Genomic DNA, 26576 nt, shown 5'->3' with positions numbered 1-26576 from the left:
TGCTATCACAATTACTTGTGTAATTTTTTAAAAACCTTATATAATAAAATTTTTCTCATCACTAAAAATCCCTGATAACTGTAATTTCTAATGATGCCTATATTTTACTGTAGGGATACACCACTGTTTATTTAATTGGTTGCCCCAGTTGGGGATCTTTAGGCTGTTCTACATTTTCATGATTTTAAAGATGATAATTCTCTTTAAGATTTTTTTTTAACATGGGCCATTTTTAAAATGGTACTTCCCTGAAGTTCAACCGGTGAAGAATCTGCTTGCAATTCGGGAGACCTGGGTTTGATCCCTGGATCAGGAAGATCCTCTGGAGAAGGGAATGACAATCCATTCCAGTATTCTTGATTGGAGAATCCTGTAGACAGAGAAGCCTGGAGGGCTACAATTCATGGGTTCACTAAGAGTCGGACACTGAGTGACTAACACTACACTTACCTTCATTCTAGTTTAGTACTTTACCATAGTTTAAAGGGTAAAGAATCAGCCTGAAATGCAGGAGACCACGTTTCGGTCCCTGGGTGGGGAAGTTCCTCTGGAGAAGGGAATGGCAATCCACTCCAGTATTCTTGCTTGGAGAAGTCCATGTACAGGGAAGCCTGGTGGGCTACAGTCCGTAGGGTCCCAAAGAGCAGGACACAACTGAGTGACTAACACACACATAACATTTTTTAAAGTGTCTATTGGATTTGTTACAATATTGCTCCTGTTTTATGTTTTGTTTTTTTGACCCAAGGCATGTGAGATTTTAGCTCCCCAACCAGGGATCAAACCTGTACCCACCCCTTTGGAAATAAGGAGTCTTAACCCCTGCAAGAATACACAGAAGTACTGTACAAAAAAGATCTTCACAACCCAGATAATCACTATGAACAAAGCTAGTGGGGGTGATGGAATTCCAGTTGAGCTATTTCAAATCCTGAAAGATGATGCTGTGAAAGTGCTACACTCAATATGCCAGCAAATTTGGAAAACTCAGCAGTGGCCACAGGACTGGAAAAGGTCAGTTTTCATTCCAATCCCAAAGAAAGGCAATGCCAAAGAATGCTCAAACTACCGCACAATTGCACTCATCTCACATGTTAGCAAAGTAATGCTCAAAATTCTCCAAGCCAGGCTTCAGCAATACATGAACCGTGAACTTCCTGATGTTCAAGCTGGTTTTAGAAAAGGCAGAGGAACCAGAGATCAAATTGCCAACATCCCCTGGATCATCGAAAAAGCAAGAGAGTTCCAGAAAAATATCTATTTCTGCTTTATTGACTATGCCAAAGCCTTTGACTGTATGGATCACAATAAACTGTGGAAAATTCTGAAAGAGATGGGAATACCAGACCACCTGACCTGCCTCTTGAGAAATCTGTATGCAGGTCAGGAAGCAACAGTTAGAACTGGACATGGAACAACAGACTGGTTCCAAATAGGAAAAGGAGTACGTCAAGGCTGTATATTGTCAACCTGCTTATTTAACTTCTATGCAGAGTACATCATGAGAAACGCTGGACTAGAATAAACACAAGCTGGAATCAAGATTTCCGGGAGAAATATCAATAACCTCAGCTATGCAGATGACATCACCCTTATGGCAGAAAGTGAAGAGGAGCTAAAAAGCCTCTTGATGAAAGTGAAAGAGGAGAGTGAAAAAGTGGGCTTAAAGCTCAACATTCAGAAAACGAAGATCATGGCATCTGGTCCCATCACTTCATGGGAAATAGATGGGGAAACAGTGGAAACAGTGTCAGACTTTATGTTTCTGGGCTCCAAAATCACTGCAGATGGTGACTGCAGCCATGAGATTAAAAGACGGTTACTCTTTGGAAGGAAAGTTATGACGAACCTAGATAGCATATTCAAAAGCAGAGACATTACTGTGCTGACTAAGGTTCGTCTAGTCAAGGCTATGGTTTTTCCTGTGGTCATGTATGGATGTGACAGTTGGACTGTGAAGAAGGCTGAGCACGGAAGAATTGATGCTTTTTTTTTTTTAATTTAATATCTTTAATTCTTACATGCGTTCCCAAACATGAACCCCCCTCCCACCTCCCTCCCCATAACATCTCTCTGGGTCTTTTGAACCGTGGTGCTGGAGAGGACTGTTGAGAGTCCCTTGGACTGCAAAGAGATCCAATCAGTCCTTTCTGAAGGAGATCAGCCCTGGGATTTCTTTGGAAGGACTGATGCTAAAGCTGAAACTCCAGTACTTTGGCCACCTCATGTGAAGAGTTGACTCATTGGAAAAGACTCTGATGCTGGGAGGGATTGGGGGCAGGAGGAGAAGGGGACAACAGAGGATGAGATGGCTGGATGGCATCACGGACTCAATGGACGTGAGTCTGAGTGAACTCCGGGAGTTGGTGATGGACAGGGAGGCCTGGTGTGCTGCAATTCATGTGGCCACAAACAGTCGGACATGACTGAGCGACTGAACTGAACTGAACTGAACCCCTGGACCACCGGGAAAGTCCGTAAAGATGATGATTTTCATGATAAACACCTTTAGGTCTCTGGGGAGATATACTGAATCTGAAATGAGTTAAGGAAATGGACTTGGTGGTTAGAAAGACCAGCATTCAAATCCAGGCTCTGCTTCAATTATCCATGTCACTGAAGTCACGGTTTCCACAACTGCAAAAAAGGAGATCCTTATAATAGCCCCGATCTCACTGGATTTTTAAACAGCTTTCTTGAGATATCATTCACATACCATACAATCCTGTCAGTTAAGGGGTAAATTCAATGGATTTTAGCCTCACAGTTTTTGCAGGATTCGATGATATTGAACACACAAATTTTCAACACTATTAATAATTCTCTGCTCATAATTTTCATCATTTTCTTGGGCTAGGTTCTTAGAACCAGCAATATAGCATAAATGCCTATAAACCTCTCAAATATTTTGGAAATAAGCTTTGTGAAGACAGAAAGTGTTCTTATGACAGTTTTTTAATTTGGGGGGTTGGGGGTTATTTTTTAGTATTGGATAGAATTTAGGGGCACAGATGCGGGTACAAAATTCTTGGGCTGGTTGATTCAAGATGCTCTCTTTCATTCTCCCTTGTGTAATCCTGAATTAGACTCATCCCCAAGCCCCCACACACAGAGTAATTAGGGGAAGTGATTCAGGTTCACGGAATGTCCCTTCCCTGTTGGCCACCCTTGCGAAGCCACTAGCCTGTCCTTCTCCATACCCAAGTGAGTCTTATTCCTTCAGTAAGAGCTATACTGGTACCATCTCCAGTTGCCCATCTTAATTGACACGAAGCACGCTGCAGAGCAAACCAGCAGGAAAGAGAGGAGATGGATCTCTCTACCGTGTCCACTGGGTACCCAACCTACCTACAAGAAACCACAAATGCATATTCCATTTGGCTGTGGGAGGGCTGACTGCAGGTTTCAGAGCTGAGTTAGTGAAGTGTCAGCCAAATCCAAGGGCATGTTGCACCAGACTGTTGTGTGGGTGAGTCTTCAGGCATCCCGCAGGTGTGGGAGCAGGTTACGTGAGATGGGTGTGCGTTAGGCGGTGAGGGTTGAAAGGAAGGTGCAGAGATGGTGGGTGGGGCCAGAGGTGGGCGAGGGTGGAGGTGAGGAATGGGGCCGCAACTGGGGTTGGACCTAGTAGTTAGACCTGTAGCTTGGAACCATTTTTCGGTCATGGCTTCCTTTGAGAATTCTACGGATGCTAAGGAAAGAATGCACACACACCCAAACGCATACACACACACACACACACACATACTGCTCCACAAATTTGCATACAGCATCAGGTTTCTGAAAACTGAGGAACTTCAGCCAAAGGCTCAGGATTAAAAACCTCTGTCTAGACTAGTTCACAGGGACTTGTCAGAAAGAAACCCTAGGGCTACACTAAGAATCTGAGAACGTTTGTGTCTTCCGTAACAGAGGCTTGCAGGTTTGGGAATTAAATTCCAAAGCCCACCTAACCCATAAATACTTCATTTTCTTCCAGTTTTTATTTTGAAAATTTTCAAAGTACCAAAATATCACAAGCTCATGTGATCTTCAATCACACTCTTTAATTGTCAACATATGGTCAACATGTTCCCTTAGTCTGTCTCCTCTCCCTATGTATGCGTGTGTACTCAGGAACCCATGTTTTTCTGGAGAATCATCTGAGAGTAAATTGCAGAAGTTATGTTACCACATCCCTAAACAGTTGGCTTGTAACTCCTAAGATCAGGAGAGTCACCCGCCTAAACAAGGCAATCCTCACACTCATAAAATTTAATATGGACACAATACTTTTTGTAACTTACATCCTATATTCAAATTTCCCCAGTAGTCCCAGTAAGTACTGATCTTTTAGCTGTATTCTTTTTCCTTCCCTTCCTCCCTCCCCCCACCTTCCCTATCTTTTTTTTTAATTCAGGATTTAATCCAGGATGATACACTTCATTTAGTTATCTCTCTCAGGCGCCTTTGATTGAGAGCCCACAATTCCGGAGTTTTGTTTTCTTGTTTTCTCTTGTGACAGTGACCTTCTTGAAGAGTGTAGGTGCTGTTTTGAAGAATGCTCCCCAGTTTGGATTCAAGTTAAAGTTTTGGGGCAAATGCTGTGTCCCTTCTTGATGCATCATATCAGAGGGTCAGTTGGTCCCTTATCAATGATTTAAGTTCGATTCATGATTAGAGTGATAATCTCCACGATCCCCTTTGTAATTAATGCACGCTTTGTTTTCAGTGAATACAGTAGGGTAACACTGTATTCAATGAAAACCTTGAGCTGTGGCAAATTCTGGGTGAGCCAGCGGTAAGTATCTACTCAGTCTTTGTTCTCAAGCTGTTTTTTAAAGCGGACAATGTCCTAGGAAACTGGCTACGAAATACACAGTTTTCTGAAGAATGTGGGTGGATGCTGAGATAGAGCAGCATCAACTCCAACATTAAAAATGAACTGAAACCTGAGACTTGAAGAGGAAAAAGGAGTCAAGCACAGGAAGATGGGAGTAGAGGGAGTGGAGGTGACCCTGGCCACGCTTGGAGGCTAGAAAGAACTGAAAGAGGGGTGCGTGGTGATCTCCAGGAGGGAAAAGTCATAGGAGAAGGTCCTGATCTGATCCTAATAATATTGAACATGTAGCACGTTCTAGACACTCAGATTTTAAGAGTTTTACATGGTTTGTTGTTGTTGAGTCGCTAAGTCATATCCGATTCTTTTGTGACCCCCCAGACTGTAGCCAACCAGGGTCCTCTGTCCATGGGATTTCTCAGGCAAGAATACTGGAGTGGGTTACCATTTCTTTCTCCTGGGGAATCTTCCCGACCCAGGGATCGAACCCATGTCTCTCGAATTGGCAGGAGTATTCTTTACCACTGAAGCCTCTTTTACACAGTTTCAGTTCAGTTCAGTTCAGTTCAGGCGCTCAGTCGTGCCCAACTCTTTGCGACCCCATGAATCACAGCATGCCAGGCCTACCTGTCCATCACCAACTCCCGGAGTTCACTCAGACTCACGTCCATCAAGTCAGTGATGCCATCCAGCCATCTCATCCTCTGTCGTCCCCTTTTCCTCCTGCCCCCAATCCCTCCCAGCATCAGAGTCTTTTCCAATGAGTCAACTCTTCGCATGAGGTGGCCAAAGTACTGGAGTTTCAGCTTTAGCATCAGTCCTTCCAAAGAAATCCCAGGGCTGATCTCCTTCAGAATGGACTGATTGGATCTCTTTGCAGTCCAAGGGACTCTCAACAGTCCTCTCCAGCACCACGGTTCAAAAGCATCAATTCTTCCGTGCTCAGCCTTCTTCACAGTCCAACTGTCACATCCATACATGACTACTGGAAAAACCATAGCCTTGACTAGACAGACCTTAGTCAGCACAGTAATGTCTCTGCTTTTGAATATGCTATCTAGGTTGGTCATAACTTTTCTTCCAAGGAGTAAGCGTCTTTTAATTTCATGGCTGAAATCACCATCTGCAGTGATTTTGGAGCCCAGAAACATAAATTCTGACACTGTTTCCACTGTTTCCCCAACTATTTCCCATGAAGTGATGGGACCAGATGCCATGATCTTCGTTTTCTGAATGTTGAGCTTTAAGCCCACTTTTTCACTCTCCACTTTCACTTTCATCAAGAAGCTTTTTAGTTCCTCTTCACTTTCTGCCATAAGAGTGGTGTCATCTACATATCTGAGGTTATTGATATTTCTCCCGGAAATCTTGATTCCAGCTTGTGTTTATTCTAGTCCAGCGTTTCTCATGATGTACTCTGCATAGAAGTTAAATAAGCAGGTTGACAATATACAGCCTTGACGTACTCCTTTTCCTATTTGGAACCAGTCTGTTGTTTCACGTCCAGTTTGAATTGTTGCTTCCTGACCTGCACACAGATTTCTCAAGAGGCAGGTCAGGTGGTCTGGAATCCCATCTCTCTCAGAATTTCCCACAGTTTATTGTGATCCACGCAGTCAAAGGCTTTGGCATAGTCAATAAAGCAGAAATAGATATTTTTCTGGAACTCTCTTGCTTTTTCGATGATCCAGGGGATGTTGGCAATTTGATCTCTGGTTCCTCTGCCTTTTCTAAAACCAGCTTGAACATCAGGAAGTTCACAGTTCATGTATTGCTGAAGCCTGGCTTGGAGAATTTTGAGCATTACTTTGCTAACATGTGAGATGAGTGCAATTGTGCGGTAGTTTGAGCGTTCTGTGACATTGCCTTACACGGTTTAACTTGTCTAATTTTCCCCATAGCCCTATGAAGTAGATGCCATTACAGTTTTTATGCTGTAAAATCTACAGCACAGAGAGGTTAAGTTGTTGGTCCAAGGTCACAGAGCTTGTAAGTAGCAGGGCTGGGATTCAAACCTGGGATGAATCTGACTCCACTGTCTGTGCTCTTAACCATATCAAAAAAAGAGGAAACAGTCTCATCTAGAGAATAGAATATGAAAAAAAGATTAGAACAAACTGGGCTGTGCGAGGAAGTTGTGTTGATTAAAAAAAAAAAAAAAAAGTGGGATGGGAAAGCAAGACAAAAGGCCCAGAAGATCATAGAGAGAAGAATGTTCAGGGCTAGAAAGCAAGATAATAAAATAGGCCAAGGTTTGGTTGGCCACCCCACCCTCAGTCCATGCCCAAGCCCCAGCCCAACCCTACAGGCAGAACTCTCACAATTCGTCTCCTGGTGTGGTCCCAAACAAAACCAAAGTATTTACATGATCTCAAAGTATAGCTTATTAATTATGGAGGGAAAAATAGCAGCTTTACAGCCAGCAACCTGGCTGACTCCAGCTAAACCAAGTGTCCGATGTGAACATACAGAGGGGTCTTAGGGAAGGTTCTGGAAGGGAATTTTGGGGATAGTGTATGAGAAGGGTTTTATGAGGAAGGTGATACATGAGAGAGACGGGCAAGTCTTGAAGTTCAAGGGTCTATGGGTGACCGGTCACGGTCCACTGAGGGGAAGACGGCGTGTCTCTGGGAAGGAAGGGGAAATCTTATGACGGAGCGGTTCTGAGAGCTAAGAGCAAGTCATTAGGAAGGGACTTGTTGGGAACAGTTTGGGTGACAAAAAGGTCACAACAGGGTCCGTCCGGGAGGTTGGGGTGGGTAAACTCTGGATGACTAGAGGGCAGAGCGTTTGGGGCAGAGGTCTCTAGGGGAGTCCTAAAACGGTATACGAGGCACAAGGCTCCAGGGCCACAGCCTGCAGCTGGGGTCGACCCTGTGGTGAGCGCGACGGGCCAGACCCAGGAGAGAGAGATTGGAAGTCGGCCTTGAGGGGCGGGGCCGGGGCGGGGCGGGGCCGCCGGGAGGGTCCCCCCGCGCTGCAGGGGGCGCTGTGAGCCTGGGCGGACCCGGGCCGGGCGGCGGCCGCTCCTAGTGAGTGCGGCCCCTTTTCCGGGTTTCCTCCTCCTCCTCCTCCTCCTCCTTCTTCGCCGCCGCCGCCGCCGTCGCTGCCCCTTTCCCGGCCGGCGGCTGCCGCTGCTGGTGCCGCCGACAGCGCCGCCGCCTCGGAGCCGCGAGCCGAGCGGAGGCCGCCGCGGAGCGCGAGCGCTGCCCGCCCCGCCGCCCCGCCGGCCGCTCCAGGGCCGGGCCGGCTCGGCCGGCGCCCCCCGCGCCCCCCAGCCCGCCCGCCCCCGCGGGCCCGGCCTGGCGCGGCCGCCCGCCGCCGCGCTCCTCCTCCTCCTCCTCCGGCGGCCCGCTGCCCGCCGCCTCCTTTGCCCGTCGCCCCGCGCCCCTCGCCGCGCCGCCACCCTCGGCGCCCCGCGGCGCCCCCCGGTCCCGCCCGCCATGCCCGGCCCGGCCGCGGGCAGCAGGGCCCGGGTCTACGCGGAGGTGAACAGCCTGAGGAGCCGCGAATACTGGGACTATGAAGCTCACGTCCCGAGCTGGGGGTAAAGCCGCCGCAGCCCCCCTCCGGGCCCTCGCACCCCCACCCCCGCCTCAAACCGCACTCGCCCCCCGTGGTCTGTCTCCCCGCTGGGCCCGCGCCTCTTCGGCTCTGGGGTGGGAAGCAGACCCTCCCCACCATATTCTCGTCTCCCTCTCCCCGCTTCTCGTTCCTTCCTCTCAGCGGTGCGCACCCCTCTCACCTCGGGGAATGCTCTCTTACTGACAAGTGTAGGGATCCAGGGACCAGAGCCTGGTGGAAGTGAAGGAGCAGCCCTTCCTTCTCACGCATTGGGGTTTCTGTTGGGGTGGGAAGTCAGCAGCTGTCCTCTTGAGCTATTAAAATTCTCTGCCTTTTTGAGGTTTTTGAAATGAGGCTGGGTGGGAGGAAATTTTTTAAAGACGTCCAGATTCTCAAATCGAGCGCTGTATACCTTGCGGGAGTGAAGTAATAAGGCAGGTGCTGTGGGCAGAGGGGCACCTGTGAGCCTCCAGGATGGATGCTCAGCTCATCTCGCTAGATTGGCTCAGACCCCTGCCTTCCCACCTTGTCTCCCCCTAGTTATGAGGGACCAGTTAGGTTAGGAGCTACGTCCAGTGAAAAGAGCCAAGTTTATGTTGTGGCTTTCGTGTAGGGAATAAGTTATGGCATGAGGTATATAGACACTTCCAAGTGCTTGATCAGTGGAAGCGCCTGGATGAGGATGTGTAGTGGGCATAGCCTTGGTTAACCCCAAGTCCTGGCATTTATGTGTCCTCCTTGTCTTTCCCAGTAATCAAGATGATTACCAGCTGGTTCGGAAACTTGGTCGAGGAAAGTATAGTGAAGTATTTGAGGCTATTAACATCACCAACAACGAGAGAGTGGTGGTAAAAATTCTCAAGGTGAGTGTCTTATGAGTGGCATTAAAATTTCTTTTTCACAGGTCAGAAGGATACAAACTACTCCAACCACATTCTAGAATGAGCAGGACAAACTCATTTTAAAAACCTTCTGCCCCATGTCCCTCTGCTACTCTTCCCACAGCTGTTTTTGTTTGAACTTTTTTTTCACACAGACCTTTTTCAAATCTAAGCATGGTAGTTCAGGAACATCCTTGTTCTAAAATGTAATTATGGGCTCCCAAAGTGAATATTCCAAAGAGCCTCCATTTGTTACAAACTAAATAGGTATTCACATGCAAGAAGAGCCTCTTCATGAAGAGCCCAGTTGATACAAAGGCTCCTTGAGCACTGAATTTGTTATTCCAGAAAGAAAGATGGAAACAGAGTAGCTTCAAAGAGGAGTTTGAAGACTGAGTGGAAGGAAACACCCCAGTGAATAATTGCTTGTTTTTTCTCCTTTGGTGCTAAATGGTTCAGATGGGGTACATACAGTGAGCTGACAGGGCCAGGGAGGTTCATAGTTGCTTATCAGCCAGTAAAAGTGAAGTTGGGAGCAGTAGAGAGTACGCTTAGAATCACTAAAATAATGATTAGAACAAACCAGCCTGAATCTGGTTTAGCAGCCTAAGTTTGTAGCAGATACACACTTTGTCATCTCTTGGATGGAGACATGATCTTACTAAGTATGAAGAGTTGGCTAAATTCTCTTCCAGGTAACTGGTTATATAGCTTTGATAATGTTTTACAGGGTGGACTAAAAAACAGTTCTTAGAATCTGTGAAGGGTATTCATCATTGCCAGATTATTTCATTTGTGTGCATGTCATTTAGTGAAATCTTGAGGTGACCAAAGAGTTAATTAATATAAGCACTTTTACACAAACAGGAGTTCCAGTATAGCCGTTTTGGAGAGGTTCTGTGGATAAGAATATAGGATTGAAAGGCTGTTTTTGTCATCTTAAGTAGAGTTAGGGCAGCTGTGTTCCTGTTTAAAAAGAGGGGTCAGGCTTGGACTGTCTGAAAATCGCTTTTCAGAAAAATGAGTGACTCTACTGATACTCCATACCAGTCTAGCCTAGTGATGAAGAGACAGGATTATGATTGAGAGAAATAGCCAAGTTACTAATTTATGCTGTCAGAAATGCTGGGGGTAAGAAGTAAGGAACTGATATTGAAAATGTGGAGTTTTTGACTCTCCTCTTCCCTAAATATGAGTTGCACCCACAGAATCATGTCATCTTTTTTGTTATTGTATTTCTTCACAAGCATAAATATTTAAAAAGATGCTTTCTTCAGAGAAGTCACCTGGGAAAGCCATACAGCTTTTTTCTTAGTATATTAGCATAAATGTTTTTACTATAAGCTGGTTAAAATCTCTCTAGGAAGTAAGCAAGACATAAATTGAAATTAAGAATATCTACATTCCATTGCTGTGCATTTGGAAGGACGAACTGCTGACACTAAAGCAATTTCAGAAAAATGTCTAAACTTTCATATGATGGCAGCATCTTTAGAGTAAGCGTGCAGCTTCCTGTGGTGTCTTTTTGGAAAAGGAACAACATTGAGGTGTACATGGAAGTAACAGTATGTTCAGTTAGAGAAGCGTCACATTGCTCTTTGGTCATCATTGTATAGAACTTTATAGCCTCAGTTACTAGATGGTTTTTTCCCTGCTCTGAAGGTGCACAGGATATGTTTAGGGAACCCTGTATGGAAGCCGAAGGTTATATTTAACCCACAAGAAATGTAGGCACAGAGAAACATAACCTGACATCGCTGTGTTGAAGTAACCCTCAGCCAGGGCTCCTGTTTGCTATTTCTCCCTGTCTCTTACTGCTCATTTTGGCATTGGGCTGTAAGATCTTAACGTTGAGCACAGAAAAATTTCCACTGTTCTGAAATAAGACTTGGGAGGCCCCTCTAATGTTCCAGCTGGCTCAGTGTTTCTTGTATCTTTTCCACACAAGTCCTTCTTGGGGTGCAGCCCACACCACCTTGTTTCTGCTGATGAAAAGTATACTCACTTTTGTTTTTCAAAGCACTGTGACATTTCTGTCCAGATTTTGTTCTGTCTGAAGGATGGGCTAAGAAACTACTGATGGTATTGTTGGCTTTTCTCTTTCCGACAGGCTGAATTAAAGTAGATTAAAAATATTGGGTTTTTTTGTTTGTTTTAAAAAGAATAGGGCTTTTATCCAAAGTTATGTGCCCCTATTCAGATAAGTCAGAGTTATGACTAATCCTACTATTGTCATGTTTGGCCACGGGAAATTAGTTCCTTAACAGAATGCCAGTTGCTCATAATTTGAAGGACTCCAGAAAGAGCTTGCTCTTCATCTTGGCCTACTGGATTTCAGCCGCAGGAAGGAACTTCTGTGCTGATGTGCACATGGTGACCGAGACAGAGTATGTTCTTTGAGGACAGGAACGGCCTGCTTCTTTGGTGAATGTTTCTATCCAGTGCTTTCCAGCATATGAGAATGGTTGGATGACGAATGACCACAGAGGAATTTCTTATCTCTTCATTTACATCAATAGATGTCTAAACATTAATAAGAGGTTTTAGGAATTTAGAAATCGGTGAGCAGAATGTTTCTATCTGGCCTGAATTGAGATTCTGAAACAAATCTTCAAAGAACACTCCCAATCAATAGGGAGGTTGTGTCTTTTTTTGGCAGAAATTGTTTTGAGAAGGGGGAGTGGTGGTAAGGGTTAATATAGCAGGGCAGAAAGCCACTTTCATGCCTAAAGTTTCATCTTTTGATTTTGAGAAATCATTTTTTCAGTTCCTTTGTAGTACCTTTTAGGAAAGCGTACACAGAAATAAAAGCATCTGGCCACTTTGGACAACTTATAGCACTTTGTGAGTATCACCTCTGTATATGGATTTCATCTCTTCTTGAAGTCCTTGGGAGGCTGCAAATTCAGCTGTTTTCCAAATAGAAGTTAAAAGCAATACCAGATTTTAAAAAACAAAAGTGCAGGTTTTTGGACCCATGCTGCAAGTACTGGAAATCCTCATCTTAGGCTTCCTGTTGGTATTACTTCATACAGAGTTTGTCCGTTCCCTGCCACCACCCCCCCCCCCAAATTAATTATCAAGCTTCAAACAAAGCGTGGTGGTAATACAAGTTTAACTTTGTACTGTCAGGAGGTAGTGTTAAAGATGATTGATCCCAGATCCTTTTTAGTTACTTCACAGTGAGCTGGTGCTATGGAGGTTTATGAAAGTGATGTTTTTTCCTATTTCTACTTTCTCAGCTGGTAGGTTTTTTGCCCTCTGTTTGCTTTATTAGGCAAGTGTACCAAGACATCCACTACGTGAAACAAGATATTAATACTAATACGTCTCTCGGTATAAAACGAGGATTGTTAAAGTATTAAAAATAATACAAATCTTAAAAATTTTGACTGAGTCAGTGCTGTATCCAGCGCTGTGAGTGTGGGGTCAGAGGTGCAGAATGTGGCCAGCCTGTGGGACAGAATCACATTAGGGGAGCATAGACATTATTAGAACCGAGACGTGCTTTTACAGATAAAGCAAGACCCAGGAGAACCTGCAATTTGCTCAGGGTCCCATGGCCAGTGAGATAGAAGCACTGAGTTCATGACCTTCAGTCCCTGCAGCAGAAGCTTGGTAGATGTGAGAGGCACAAATGGGACATCAGCTGGGTGTTCTGAACTGACCTGGAAAGATGGACGAGCATGCACTATAAGTCAAATGGAATTTGTTTATTTCTAATGATTTTTGGAGGTGTTCTTTTGGAAGGAAATACCTGACATCAGTGGGTTGCTGCTTGACATGTTGGGTAGATGAAAGCCTGGAGAGCTATAGGGACTCAGACTTGGCTTCTCTGGTTTGTATCCACAGCAGCATATTTAACATATAAGTGAAATGTTACTTTCCTTTCTTGTTTGACATCATAAGGACCGGTGCTTTTATACCTTTTTTTTTTTTTTAACATATACAGTACCTCCAGGTCTCATCCTAATCACTTGCTAAGAGGGCAGAGCCAGTAGGAGAAAGGACTGTACCATCCTCTCTGTGAGATGCAAAAGGCCTACTATGTGACTCACTTTTAAATTAAAATTTTTTTAAATCCTGAGGATAACAATTACCCTCAAGAAATTGATCATGTATTGGGGAAGATGAGAGTTGAAAAATCAGGGGGAAATTTGTTGTGAAGAATAAACCCTGCACAAATAATGTTGATATTTAGGTCAGTTGCAGTGGGTTCTGCCAGGGTAATAAAACAAAAGCCATCATCCAGACTGAGCATTCTTTCTGTTCTATCCTGCAGTCCTGATAACCATTGTTCATTGTAATTGTTTATTGCAGGTGATGAAATTAAAATCTTAGTGGGGCAGTTGTTGATTTGGTAGTGGAACAAAAGTAATCCCAGGTTTGAAGGTTCTGAGCTGTGTTCCTGCCTTCCTTGAATGTATCAGTTAAGTTGTGCTTGGAAAGAAATTAAAACAGGACTTTGCCTGTTAATATTTGCTGGGATTTATTGAGGCCATAATTCTTAATGCCTTTTAGTGGACATTAGCTTGCAAATTCAGTCACAATTAAATGCTAGCAGTTGAAATCATTCTCAGATCCGGCTTTTTAAAGATCAGCTCTGAGTAAATATATAGGACAGATAACTTACTTTATCAACTTTCGTCTTTCTGAGCAGCCATCACTAAATTGGTCTTTGTTTTAAAATGTTTAATGTTGCTGAATAGGGAAAGAGAAGTAGGACCACATTGAACAAGATTTGGATCACATTCAACCAAGACTGCTGACTACCTGGGACTCTTCACCTGAGGGCAGAAACCTGAAAAAAATCTTTTTTTTTCTTTCTTTTCAGAGCTCTTGCATAGAAAGTTTTAAAGGCGTTTTTCTGCTTTAAATACTCTCTTTACGTGTATGCCAAAATACCTTTATTATTAAAACTTGAATTAATACTTTAGTTTCTTTTGTTTAGCTTTTTTATCTACTAGACTTTGAGTATAAGGTTTTTTGTTTTTTTAATAGCTAAACTGATTCAGTTAGAGCCAGATATTCTCTGAATTGGGATAAATGAACCTTAGGTGAGAGAAGGGCTTTTAATCTAACATGCAGATGAAATGTGAAATGGTGGAAATGTATTTTCCACTTTAGTGGTGGTGAGTGAGTGTGGACAGTAGGCTTTAGGATTAGAGCAGCCTTATTTCTGTAAAAATTCATGGTCTATCTTTCTTCAGATGCCAAGGATCCTCCCTTATAAATCCTAACTTTTTCCCTTGAATTCTATTTATAGAATGTAAATCATCGCGGTCATAAATGTCTGGGCATTCATTGGTTTTTCGGCTTCTGGAGGTCTCTCAGGTTCAGAGGAGTAAGCTTGAGGCTAGAGAGAGTTGCCTGAAGCCTGGCTCCTGTAGAGACTTGGTGCCCCTGCTCTGGAGTGAGCCTCCTGCACCGTTCATCACTCCTCTTACAGTCTGTCGGTCTTTTCTCAGTATGTGAGGACTCCAGCTGCAGTGTGGCTCCATTTTGCCACTTTAGATTTGTCCTGCTGTCCCCAGTCTGACAGGTGACAATTGGGCAGTCAAATGTGCTTCACTTGTTCTGTGAGTTACCTTAAGACATAGTGAAAGATACATTCATCTGAACTGGATTGTCCAGGAACTGCCTGATACGTTGCTGAATAACAGAACAAGGCAAGGCTCTATATGGGACGTTGTCATAGGAGCAGCTTATTTAATGGTTACCTTGTACTTGTTCACTTTTAGAGGGAGAGGGGGCTTTTGGTGAACACAGGCTTCTGGCCATTGTTTTTTTTCTCCCTCTGTTGCCACTCCCACAGATTTGTAACTACTTTCCAGGAGTGGATGACAACTCTAGAATTTGTTGGGGCTTCCCTGGTAATTCAGTGGTTAGGATGCTGAGCTTCCATTGTGGCAAGGGACAGGTTTGATCCCTGGTCAGGGAACTAAGGTCTCATATGCCTCACAGTGTGGCCACAAAAAAACCCAGAATTTTCTTATGTTGAATATACTGTTTGCATTTGATTTTTCTTTTAACTTTTTGACAAAATTTCAGACTACTGAAAAATTGCAAAAATTCCCATGTATCTTTCATGCAGATTTCTTAAATATCCTTTTCTCTCTTTTATTTATATATACACACTTGTTATACATACAGATATGTATGTATGTGCTGATATATATTTCTTTTACTTAAGTGCTTGAAAGAATATTTATCCCTAATTTCCTATATTTCCTAAAAACAAAAGCAATTTCTTACATAACTCAATGCCATGATCAGAAATCAAAAGTTAATATTGATGCATCTACAACCTCTGTTCTCATTTGCCAGTTGTCCTTGTAATGTTCTTTATAGCAAAGGAAAATCGCAGATCATGCGTTACATTCAGTTGTCATATTTTTTTTAATCTGGAGTACTTGTTTAGTCTGTGTGTTTCATGACATAAACATTTTTAAAGCTTGTAGACTACTTATTTTGTAGTATGTCCTTCTCTGGCTGTTTTCTGACCAAGTTTGTACTTGATGTTTGAGTGCCTCACTTTTCCAAAGTATTGAGTTCTGTAATTATGAAAAAGGGAAGTAGTAAAATTCCTAAGTGGAATGGAGAAAGAACCACAGTAGCCAGATCTGTTCTACTGAGAATGCTGACAGTGGAATGGGTGCGATTGTGGCAGCTGGCTTGGAAGAATGCAGCCAGACTCCAGCCCCTCAGTTGAGCGCCCTCCTACAGGTGATGCAGGTGCTCTGTGTTTTACAGTTCCTCTCTGGTTTGTGTTCAAAGCTGTAGCTTGGTGACCAGCAAGAGATGCTGGTTCCTCTGGCTTGTGTGTATCTTGTGTTTCACCCACCCCACTGCCACCGCCACCACGTGGACACGGTCTTTTCCATCTTTTCCATCACGGCTAACCCACGGGGCCGTCTTTGTCTTTGCCTGCGCTGCTGTAACAGTGTCTTGCTGGGGCAGTACTCCTTTTCCTAAGTTACAGTCCTCCCATGGCCACACTTGGGGAATGAAGGCACGGTGGCGAAGATTGAGGCCTGCAGAGTCAAGATGACTAGATTTGAATCCTGCCCCTGCTCTTGACTGCTAGCTGTATGATCTTGGGCAAATAGCTCAACTTGGCTGAGTCTTCTACATAGGAATTTTGTGAGAATGAAACATGAAAATAATGGACATAACATCTATTGACTGCTTCCTGTATACTAGTTGCTGTTTAAGTACTTTATAAAGCATAATTGATTGTGATAATGCTTATTTTTCTAGAGCTGCTTTAATTATTCTTCAGACTCTTTAGCCCATTCATGACAAGAAATAACAGGCATAATGCTGACATTTTTGATTAAGGTTTCCGGTTTGCCTATCCAACAGATTGAAAGGTTAGTGGGTAGCAGGGGTTTTCAGTCACTGCTGTGTCAGAGATTGGTCTTTTCCTTTGCTGATCCATCATCTCTTCCTTTAGGAATGGGGTCTGTTGGGAAGTTTTACTGGCTCTGAGCTGATTTCAGAGTCTAGATATTAAGGAAATGGGAGTGGTGACAGGAAACGGGAGCCAGCAGCTGGGAAACAAGTTTGTAACTTGATGTCAGTGAACTGGTCTTCACTCCTAGAAGACAAAGTTACATGCGACCCGTTGGGAGAGCAGGTGTCTTAGCAGTTTGTCTCAGTCTTTCCGTTTATGAGTGCGTGATAGACAGCTGGTAAGAGCTATGACGCTTTCCATTGGGCAGTTAACTAGTAGACATTTTATTTTTAAAGTATGACATAGGCATTCAAAATTTCATGTGTCCTAAATGTAACTACTTAAAAGATTTGACATGTAAGCTGTATGAGTCTGTGAATTATTTCATGTAATCTTAAAAATTCTTATGGGCAGGCTCCTCTTAAACCTCATTTTATTCCCCCATCTCTTCTAGTTTAGACATGCCCTTGTGCAAGATAGTGCAATAGCCATTTGATAGAAACAGTGTTTTAAAGTTTTATTTGTTAACTTCAAAAGGAGTCTTACTTCTCATTACTCTTGTATATTTAAGCCAGTGAAGAAAAAGAAGATAAAACGAGAGGTTAAGATTCTGGAGAACCTTCGTGGTGGAACAAATATCATTAAGCTGATTGACACTGTGAAGGACCCTGTGGTAGGTGCCTAGCTGTTGAAGGGGAGAGGTGGGGGGGTGGTGTGTGTGTGTGTGTATGAGAGACAGAGAACCTGAAAATAATGGGAAACATTGTTATAATATGCTGGGAATGATTGTGTTTGTCTTTACTACTAAAGGATTTGAAAACCAGAAAAAATCATGGTGGCCCAGTGATAAACTACCTACTACCACTTTTATGGAACCTTAAAGTATTTGTAGAAAAAAAATCCCTTTCCCAGTTTTATAGCCTCATTATTTTCATTCAGTCCACAAACGTTTGCTTCAAAGCTCCCTTATGCTCCTGCTTTTCTCCCAACTTAGAAAGCTTATTACTGCCAATTAACATTATTTTACCTCACTTAAGTAAGCCTGACATTTGAAAATCTGGGTTTACAGAAGGAGATAGGAAGTGTGGCCATGTGGACACTTCCCGTGGAGAACTGAACAGATCACAGACCCCTTGAGGTCACTATCTTGCTGTTTCTCATACTGGTCTTTAATTCCGCATCCACCATTAGGGCTCACATGGTATATGCAGATGCAGTTTAAATATTTTTATTAAAATGCTTAATTTTTAGACATTTAAAATATGCTGTGTAATTTTGTTTTCTCTCCTGCTCGGAAATAACCTAACCTTAAGTATTTATGATTAGGCAAGCTTCCCATCCAATTTCTGTTCTTTTACCTCGTCTACCTGAAAATTTTCTCTGTTCTCCCACGATAGCTTTTTACAAACATGTCTGCTTCTGTCTGCTGAAGACATTCTCATAATAATGTAGCTAGCACGCATTGAACACTTACTATGTGCCAGGCATTATTCTGAGTGTTTAATGCAATTATATCGTTTAATCTCTACAACAGTCCAGTTGGGTAGATACCGTTATTGTCCATGTTGTCACAGTGTACAGATAAGAAAACTGAAGCCTGCAGAGGTTAAGTTTCCCAAGATTACAGTTTTTCCTTTGGATCCTAAAAAGATTGAGAAGGATGGGTTACATGCTGGATTATACCTAACTGGCATTAAAAATATATCCCAGCCTGGGCTTCTCAGGTGGCTCAGTGGTAAAGAATCCTCCTGCCAATGCAGGAGACGCAAGAGATGCGGGTTTAATCCTTGAGTCGGAGAGATGCCCTGTAGAAGGAAACGGCAGCCTGCTCCAGTATTGTATTCTTGCCTGAAAAATTCCATGGGCTACAATCCATGGGGTCGCGAAAGAGTCAGACACTGCTGAGCACATGCATACACACACAAGTTGCAAAAGGAGGAATAATGACTGTTAAGTGGATGAACATTAAAGGTTTACTATGTTTTAAAAAAAAAAAAAATGTATCCCAGCCTAATCAGTTCAGACCGATTTTACAGTAACTCTGGACTGCATGATCCTTGGAAATGGCCTGCATTGTGAGCCAGTATGTAGTTTTACACCTAGTGCATCTCTATTTTGCTTTATATGTGTGTGTGTGTGGGTGTGTGTGTTAACAAAACTTAGCGGTTCCTGTCATTATTTTTGTAATGTTACTTAAAGCATGTGTGTTTTACATGATATGTAATACAAGTAAATCAAAGTGAATGAAAACCAATGGGGAACCCTTGTCCCCTAACTTTCAGGGGGACAGGCTTGCTTCGAGCCTGTAGAGAGATCTGGTGGTCTTGTTGAAACCTTTCAACATTAGGCTAACAGGGAATCCTTGGGCTGCTCCTTGTTCTGGTAAAGACATGCATGTGTGCACTGTGGCCTGTTTGCTTTGTAACTATTACCTACTTCGTTGAGCAGAACTGCACAGTCATAAAGATTTTCATGATCTTATTTCTTCTTATAGCCTTTTCAGTTCAGTCCAGTTGCTCAGTCATGTCCAACTCTTTGCGACCCCAGGAGTCACAGCACGCCAGGCCTCCCTGTCCATCACCAACTCCTAGAGTTTACTCAGATTCATGTCCATTGAGTCAGTGATGCCATCAGCCATCTCATGCTCTGTCGTCTCCTTCTCCTCCTGCCCCCAATCCCTCTCAACATCAAAGTCTTTTCCAATGAGTCAGCTCTTCGCATGAGGTGGCCAAAGTACTGGAGTTTCAGCTTTAGCATCATTCCTTCCAAAGAAATCCCAGGGCTGATCTCCTTCAGAATGGACTGGTTGGATCTCCTTGCAGTCCAGGGGACTCTCAAGAGTCTTCTCCAACACCACAGTTCAAAAGCATCAATTCTTCAGCACTCAGCCTTCTTCAAGCCCCTGCTTTTCTCAAATTTGAAAGCTTATTACTGCCAATTAGCATTATTTTACCTTACTTAAGTAAACCTGACTTTTTGAACATCAAATGTTGACCATTTTGTACTCACTACATTAAAATTTATAGTGCTTTTAAAATACTTAATTTTATATGGTTTTGGAGGGGAGCACATCTTTGAAAAGAGACATTCTCTATCCCTAGCCACGGCGTAATTTCACATTATACCTTAGTGACCATCATACACTTGGGCGGTTTTTTTGATTGTGGAAAGACCAATGGTAAATTCCCAAGACCTATGATAATTTTGTAAAATGTGTCTGGTTCATGAAACCAAGGTGAAAACTTACTACTCTGTTTGTAGTTGGCAGGCTGGAACACTGCAGAGCATATACATCTTCACATAATGTGCCAGGCCCACTGATAGGTTGGTCAGAAAATAGACTCCTAAAAAACGAAAACCAAAAAAAAAAAAAAAAAAAAACCTTTATAATGAAAACTGCAACCATTTACAAAAGTAAAATGAATAGTATAATGAACCTCTTTGCACACATCACCCAACCTTAGCTCACGTTAATCAGCTTAAGGTACTTTTGTTTCATCTGGACCCCACCCACATCCCCACCACCCACCATCCCCAGTTGTTTTGAAGCAAATTTCAGACATAACATTTCAAGGGGATTCTTTCTTAATAAGCTCTCCCTAATGAGTGAATCTCTCTTTCATCTAAGTGGGATTTGGGGATGGGCCAGTATGACAGAAGCAAGTTAAATTTATTGCTTGAATACTTAACAAAGCATTAATATTCTCTCTTGCAGTCAAAGACACCAGCTTTGGTATTTGAATATATCAATAATACAGATTTTAAGGTGCGTATATGCTGTTTCTTTCTGGCATGGGGTTAATGGGGAGAGGGGAGGTGGGGATAACTACTGTTGCTGCTCTGGAGCACAGGGCCCAGGAAAGCCCATGGCTGATAGCAGGAGATAACACTGGGTGGATTTCTTACAGCATTAGTGCAGGATACAGAAAGGGGTTAGATTCTTGCAGTTGGTGAAATTAAGCATTACTCTTTGCCTTGCTTACTCTTGGAATTACTACTAGGCTGGGTCTAAGTTAATGCCTCATCTATAATGCTCATATTGTAGACATGATGGGTGGATGTTAATTTTAATTTTCATAGGAATCTTACATTCCTAATAGGAAGTGATAAATGGATACAGAACTTGTGTGAAAAGAGTCAGTATTGTACCTTGGATTCAAGCTATCAAATGGTGTGTGTGTTCATGCACACTGTATACAAAGCAAATGACAGAATCACTGTGCTTTTAGAAAAGCCCTGTTTCGGGGACTTTTGTCTGTTTATAGTGCATGTTAGTTTAGACTTTAAAGTGTTTGAAAGCATGGTTTTAAGCTGATTTTTCATGAATTTGTGTTTTTTATTGTTCAAACACTGCAACCTTCTGATAAGAGATCAGACATACTGAGCATGGTAGAGCATAATATGAAAACCAATATAAAAACAAATAGTAGTGTTGATTTTTAGGGGCTTTTAGGTGATTATAATTCTTCATCAGTGTAGAAAAGGCTTGTGATTTTGTTATGTTGTGGAAGTTAGGAAAAAACCCAGTCAGCAATTGAAAGACGGGGAGTGATCCTTTTGGGTGAAAATAAAAGAATTTTATCCTCACATTTACTTTTTCTTAAGTAATCACTCTAAAATAAAGTCAGTTAGTGAAACTAATGCACAAATGGGTATTATGCCTTATAAAAACAGTAAGCAGGTTTTATATGCAATACAATCATCCCTTGTTATCCATGGGAGATTGGTGATTGGTTCTAGCCCCCATCCCCAGAATACCAAAACCCAAGGCTTATATAAAAATGGCGTTTATATTAAAATGGCACAGTATTTGCATGTAACATATGCACGTCATAAAAGATGGTCCTTTAAGTCATCTCTAGATTACTTGTTATACCTGCTACTACTGCTAAGTCGCTTCAGTCCTGTCCGACTCTGTGTGACCCCATAGACAGCAGCCCACCAGGCTCCCCCGTCCCTGGGATTCTCCAGGCAAGAACACTGGAGGGGGTTGCCATTTCCTTCTCCAATGCATGAAAGGGAAAAAATCATCTCTAGATTACTTGTTATACCTAATACAGAGTAAATGCTGTGTAGGTAGTTGGTGGAGCACAGCAAATTCAGCATTGTGGAATTTTTGTTTTTTCAGTCCGTGGTTGGTTGAATCCTCGAATACAGAGGGACAGTTGTATAGCTTTTCCCATATTAACAAATTTCCTTGTGATGTAACTCCTTAAAGGTGAACTCTGAACAGTGGGATGTATATTTCTTCATTAACTAGCAGAGCAGTGCTTAGCTGGTAGAGTACTGTGCTGATACATGTAACTGATCACACTTTTGCTGTGAACAACTGAGGTTTATTAAGAATGTCTGTGATGGGAATGTGTGTGTGTTTCTTAAGAAACAGGCTTTAATGAAACCAAACATTTTTGTAATGCAAGTTTAAAAGCTTGTCTTAATGGAACTTCATAGTGAAATCCCTTAGGTTTCAGTGCCTCTGCTTCCTTAATGAATGTTTACCAGTTATATAGCCATACATGTAAAAATTTTACTTCACCATTTTTGTGCTTCTCAAGTTGATAGCTGCTTTGTTGATTTAATGACATACAGAGGATCAGTTTTGAATTCCTAGAGAAATCTGACTTCGTACAAAGGAGATGTTTTGATGGCATATATTCTCTAAAGGATTCCTTTAAAAGGAGCTTCCTTTAAAAGGATCATGGGAAATTGATGTTTTTTGAGGCTTGCATATCTGAAAACATCTTTATTTTATCCTCCCAATTAATATATTTGCCATGATAGAGAATTCTAGGTTGTAGTTAAGGATTGCCTCAGAATTTTGAAGGGATTGTTCCACTAGTAACCACTGAAGCCACTGGTTTCATCTTATGTGTGATCTGCCTTTTTTTTTCTTTTCCTTATGAAAGCTCTTAGTATTTTCTCTTTATTCTCAGTCTCTGAAATTTCACAGTGATGTGCTTTCATATGGGTCGCTTTCATCCTTTGTTCTGGGGACTTTTTAGTCTAGAAACTCTGTCCGTTTTGGAAAAATATTTTTAATGTTCTTTTCTTCCCTTCCTTCTTTGTTCTCACTTTCTAGAACTCATTCAAATGTTAGACTTCTTATCTTGGAACTCTACTTTCTTCTCTGAATTTTTAAAAATAGTATTCTGTTCTTTTATGTTTTATGTCATATCGTCTATTTTCTCACTGAGAATATGTCCCACCTCCTCCATTATGTTTTCTTCTTCCTGTCTTTTTCTGTTTTTCTTCCAGATCCCCTTTCTGGGGGTGTTTTTGGTTTTTGTCTCTGTTGCAGTTGTCTGAAACGTCACAGGTTTTGAACGCCTGTGCCTACTGTAGTGTTAATGAACTGACTGCTGATTGTCAGCTCTTGTCTCGAGGATGCAAGCCTGCCTGCCAGAATCTTAGTTGAGGAGAGCTATAGGAAGTGCCTGTGGACTTAAGACTTAATTTCCCCTTTCCAGTGTGGTGTTGAAAACATTTTCCTACTTGCAGTTCAATCTCTCTGCCCTTTTTCAGTGATACCTGGAGTCGCCAGTTCCTGAGCCTTTCGGTAGTTTTTCAGTGTGAAGTGTTTGCTGCTTACTGGGCCCCGTCTGCTGGCAGAATGTTGGCAGAATTCTCAGCTTTTTTGGTCCGCCCAGTCAACTGGACATCTGTTTTACAGCTTCAAAACTGGTTGTCTCTTCCATTCTGTTAGTATTGTGGATGAATCCCCCCCTCCCCACTGCTTCTTTTACAGATATTTTTGAGGAACTTTGGGAAGAAGCAGAGGTAGGGATGGGTTGGTTCTGCCACGTTATTAAACTGGAGGTCCTTTTTGAATGTTTAAGCCATGCCATCATAGTCAACTTAAAAGATCTTAAGTATCAGGTAGCATATGTGTGTTTTGGAAGAGCAGACTGCAACAGGAAAATCACTTTCTTTTCTGGATAGTAAACAAGTGGGGAAATTGGTTGGTTTAATGTCTGTGTTCATCAGGCTTTTTGTTTTGTCCTGTGTCCGTCTTATTAGGAAAGGTTTTTATTTATTTTAGAGTCTTTCTGATTTTGCTGTCAAGGTTATACCAACTTCATAAGTTAGATAACTTTTCCTTTCTTTGAAAATTTACATAAAATGGGAATGATCTAGGTGTCTTCCGGGGTGGGGAGAAGAGACTTCGGACTACACTTTCCTTTTTAAAATATACTCTTGGTTAAAGTTTTATTCCAGTTTTATATATCTTCCTAGGTCTATTTAGATAATTATTTCTAAAGCTGTCTAAATTATGTTCACATAAAGTTATTGACAGCATTCTCTTAGAACTTAAAATTTTAGTGTGCCTGTAATTATGCCTTCTTTTACATTTGTAATATTATTTGTACCTTTACTTTCTTTTCCGTCTTTTTTAAAAAACTTCAGATTGTTAGTGATCTCTTATTAATGCTTTCAAAAAAACCAGGTTTTGGTTTGTTCAGATAGTTTCTGTTAAGTTGTTTATTTCATTCTGTTTCTGCTCCTGTATTAATTATTTTCTTCTTTCTTTCTTACTTTCTTTTTTGGGCTTTCACTATTTTTCCTGTTAACTTCTTGAGTTGCAGTCAGCTCATTTGATTTGTTTCTGTCTTTCTTGATTGGTGGTAAGTGTGCTTTAAGTCTATACAACCCTGAGCACCATTTTAGCCACATTCAATGGTTATGTAACTCATGCCTATATAGTTTTCAGACTACAAGTACAAATTCCAAACATGTGGATTTGGAATTTTTCCCTCAAACCTTTTCACTTTGAAAATTTAAAAATCTACTGAAAATTGAGAACAGTGGCACAGTTAATACCCTGTCGTTACCCAGATTACCAGTCGGCACTGTTTTGCCACATTGGTAGTTATCTCTCCCTCTCCTCCTCCCTACCCTCTGTCTTTTTGTTGAAATTATCTTAGAGTATAGTTGTAGACATCGCGATATTTCACTCTCAGAAATGCCAGCCCTGGAACTAGGTAGGCAGGCCATTTTCCTACATAACCACAATACTGTTAGTACTCTTAAGAATTTTATATAATAATGCCATCTAATATACAGTATAGAGTTTATATTCAAAAGTTTCCCAGTAATTATCATCCTGGAAATGTCCATTCAGGATCTACTTGGCTTTTTTGTTTGTTTTGTATTTTAAATGGTTCTTGGGACTTCCCTGGTGGTTCAGTGGTTAAGACTTCAAGCTTCCACTGCAGGGGGGCACAGGTTGGATCCCTGGTGGGGAAACTAAGAACCCACATGCCCGAATGGCATGACCTTCCCCCCCAAACCCCCCCAAAAGATTCTTTTAATTGTTTCCTTATTGATTGCATTGTGTCCAGAAAACATGATCTCTATAATTTTGATATTTGGGGTTTGTTTATGGTTACTTTGTGGCTTTGGTACATGGTCATTTTTTATATCAAGCTTGTTAATTTAGATCTTATTCAGATTTTCTATGGTCTTGCTGATTTTTTTTCCCTTGATATTTTATTTTGTGGTAGAAGTAATGGTTTGGTGGTTTCTCCTTAAAATCATCAGTTTTGATTCATATATGTCAAAATGATGATAAAAGATACATGGTGATATTTAGAATACAAGACAAAGCTTGAAAACAAGTGAATAGAAAAAGCCAGTTTCTTGAAATTGGAATGAGTAGTTATAGAAAACTCCCAAACTCAAAATTGTCTCAAGAAAGCTAAGGTACTGTTTTAAGGTAGAAAGGGTTTTTGTTGAGACATGGGTCTCAGTTTTCCATGCCTTTGGAAAAATGTAAATAAAAGTGAATATGCATTTTAAGTAAAATATATATCATTTGGGCATTTAAAAAATTTATAAGACATCCCAAATGGATTCCATCCTGAGAAGATGGTAGACCCATATTAATCCATGGAAAATGTCATATCACTCACATAAAATTAGGCCTTGACTACCTGATTATCTTGAGGCCTTATTAATGCTGTTAAGGTTTGATGTGGAGATGGTGCATTCACAGACTAGAAGTTTCCTTAATTGGGGGAACAAAATTTATTATAGATGATTGACATTTGGTTATTTCTCTGTAAGGCATTTTCAGGTAATTTGTGGTAACTTTGATGTGCTTGATTAATGATTTGTTCTGCTTCCTTAAATTTCTAAAAAATGTTGCCCTTGATTTCATTCTGGCTTTTGGGATTGTGTGTAAACAGTGCCTGCTGCATTCGACACCTTTCACTTTCACACTCCCCTCACTTTTTCTTCTCCCTTCGCGGGGACCACTGGTTTCTGGATGTAGACCAAGCTGTGTACGGCAGGGAATGTGCAGACTGTGTGTGTAAGTTGAGAGTTTGCTGTGTTGGTGATTCCCATGTCTGGTTGCGAACCTTCTTGAAGTGAGAATTCCTCTTGAATGACGGTTGTCAGGAATGGAGGCTTGGAATCTGAAGCTGCACTGTGACGAGACCTCAAGAACTGTCTGTGTGTGGACAGCATGAGTGAGGCCCCCTTGTGGCCATTCCTTTCTTGGTGTTGGTTTTATATCAAGTGTTTGGTTTAGTCGCTAAGTTGTGTCCGACTCTTGCGATCCCATGGACTGTAGCCTGCCAAGCTCCTCTGTCCGTGGGATTCTCCAGGCAAGAATACTGGAGTGGGTTGCCATTTCCTTCTCCATCAAGAGGGCACTGTGATTCTCTTAAGCAGATTTCATTTTTCCCATTCTTCTCAGACTTTCTGAGGTTAACTAAAAGGTCCAGGAAATTTCAACCTTGGGCCCTTTGAATAGTCCTGGTGTGTAACTGACTTGTAGGTCAATGCCAGTGTGTTTGAGGCTTTGGAACCAAACTAGGATTGGTGAATAGTTTCTTCCTCAGCACCTTCGTAG

At 42.0% G+C, this 26576-nt stretch overlaps 1 protein-coding gene across 4 annotated transcripts in view; it reads left to right on the top strand.

The window, feature by feature from the left end:
• Window positions 1-7834: 7834 nt before the first annotated feature.
• The window catches only part of CSNK2A2 (casein kinase 2 alpha 2), a 36058-nt gene continuing 17316 nt past the window's right edge, over window positions 7835-26576 (top strand). The window contains exons 1-4 of one of the 4 annotated variants that reach the window (XM_069552906.1): window positions 7835-8366; window positions 9135-9246; window positions 17292-17393; window positions 20436-20486. In XM_069552906.1, the coding sequence (XP_069409007.1) occupies window positions 8263-8366; window positions 9135-9246; window positions 17292-17393; window positions 20436-20486 (369 nt within the window). In that variant the 5' untranslated portion in view covers window positions 7835-8262. The remainder of the gene's footprint in view (window positions 8367-9134; window positions 9247-17291; window positions 17394-20435; window positions 20487-26576) is intronic. The other 3 variants (XM_069552909.1, XM_069552908.1, XM_069552907.1) reach the window with 3 other exon arrangements.

The sequence above is a fragment of the Ovis canadensis genome, chromosome 14 (assembly GCF_042477335.2).
Source record: "Ovis canadensis isolate MfBH-ARS-UI-01 breed Bighorn chromosome 14, ARS-UI_OviCan_v2, whole genome shotgun sequence".
In the NCBI taxonomy this organism is placed as follows: domain Eukaryota; kingdom Metazoa; phylum Chordata; class Mammalia; order Artiodactyla; family Bovidae; genus Ovis; species Ovis canadensis.
The sequence above is the reverse complement of the archived record's forward strand: the minus strand, read 5'-3'. Positions and strand labels throughout refer to the sequence as shown.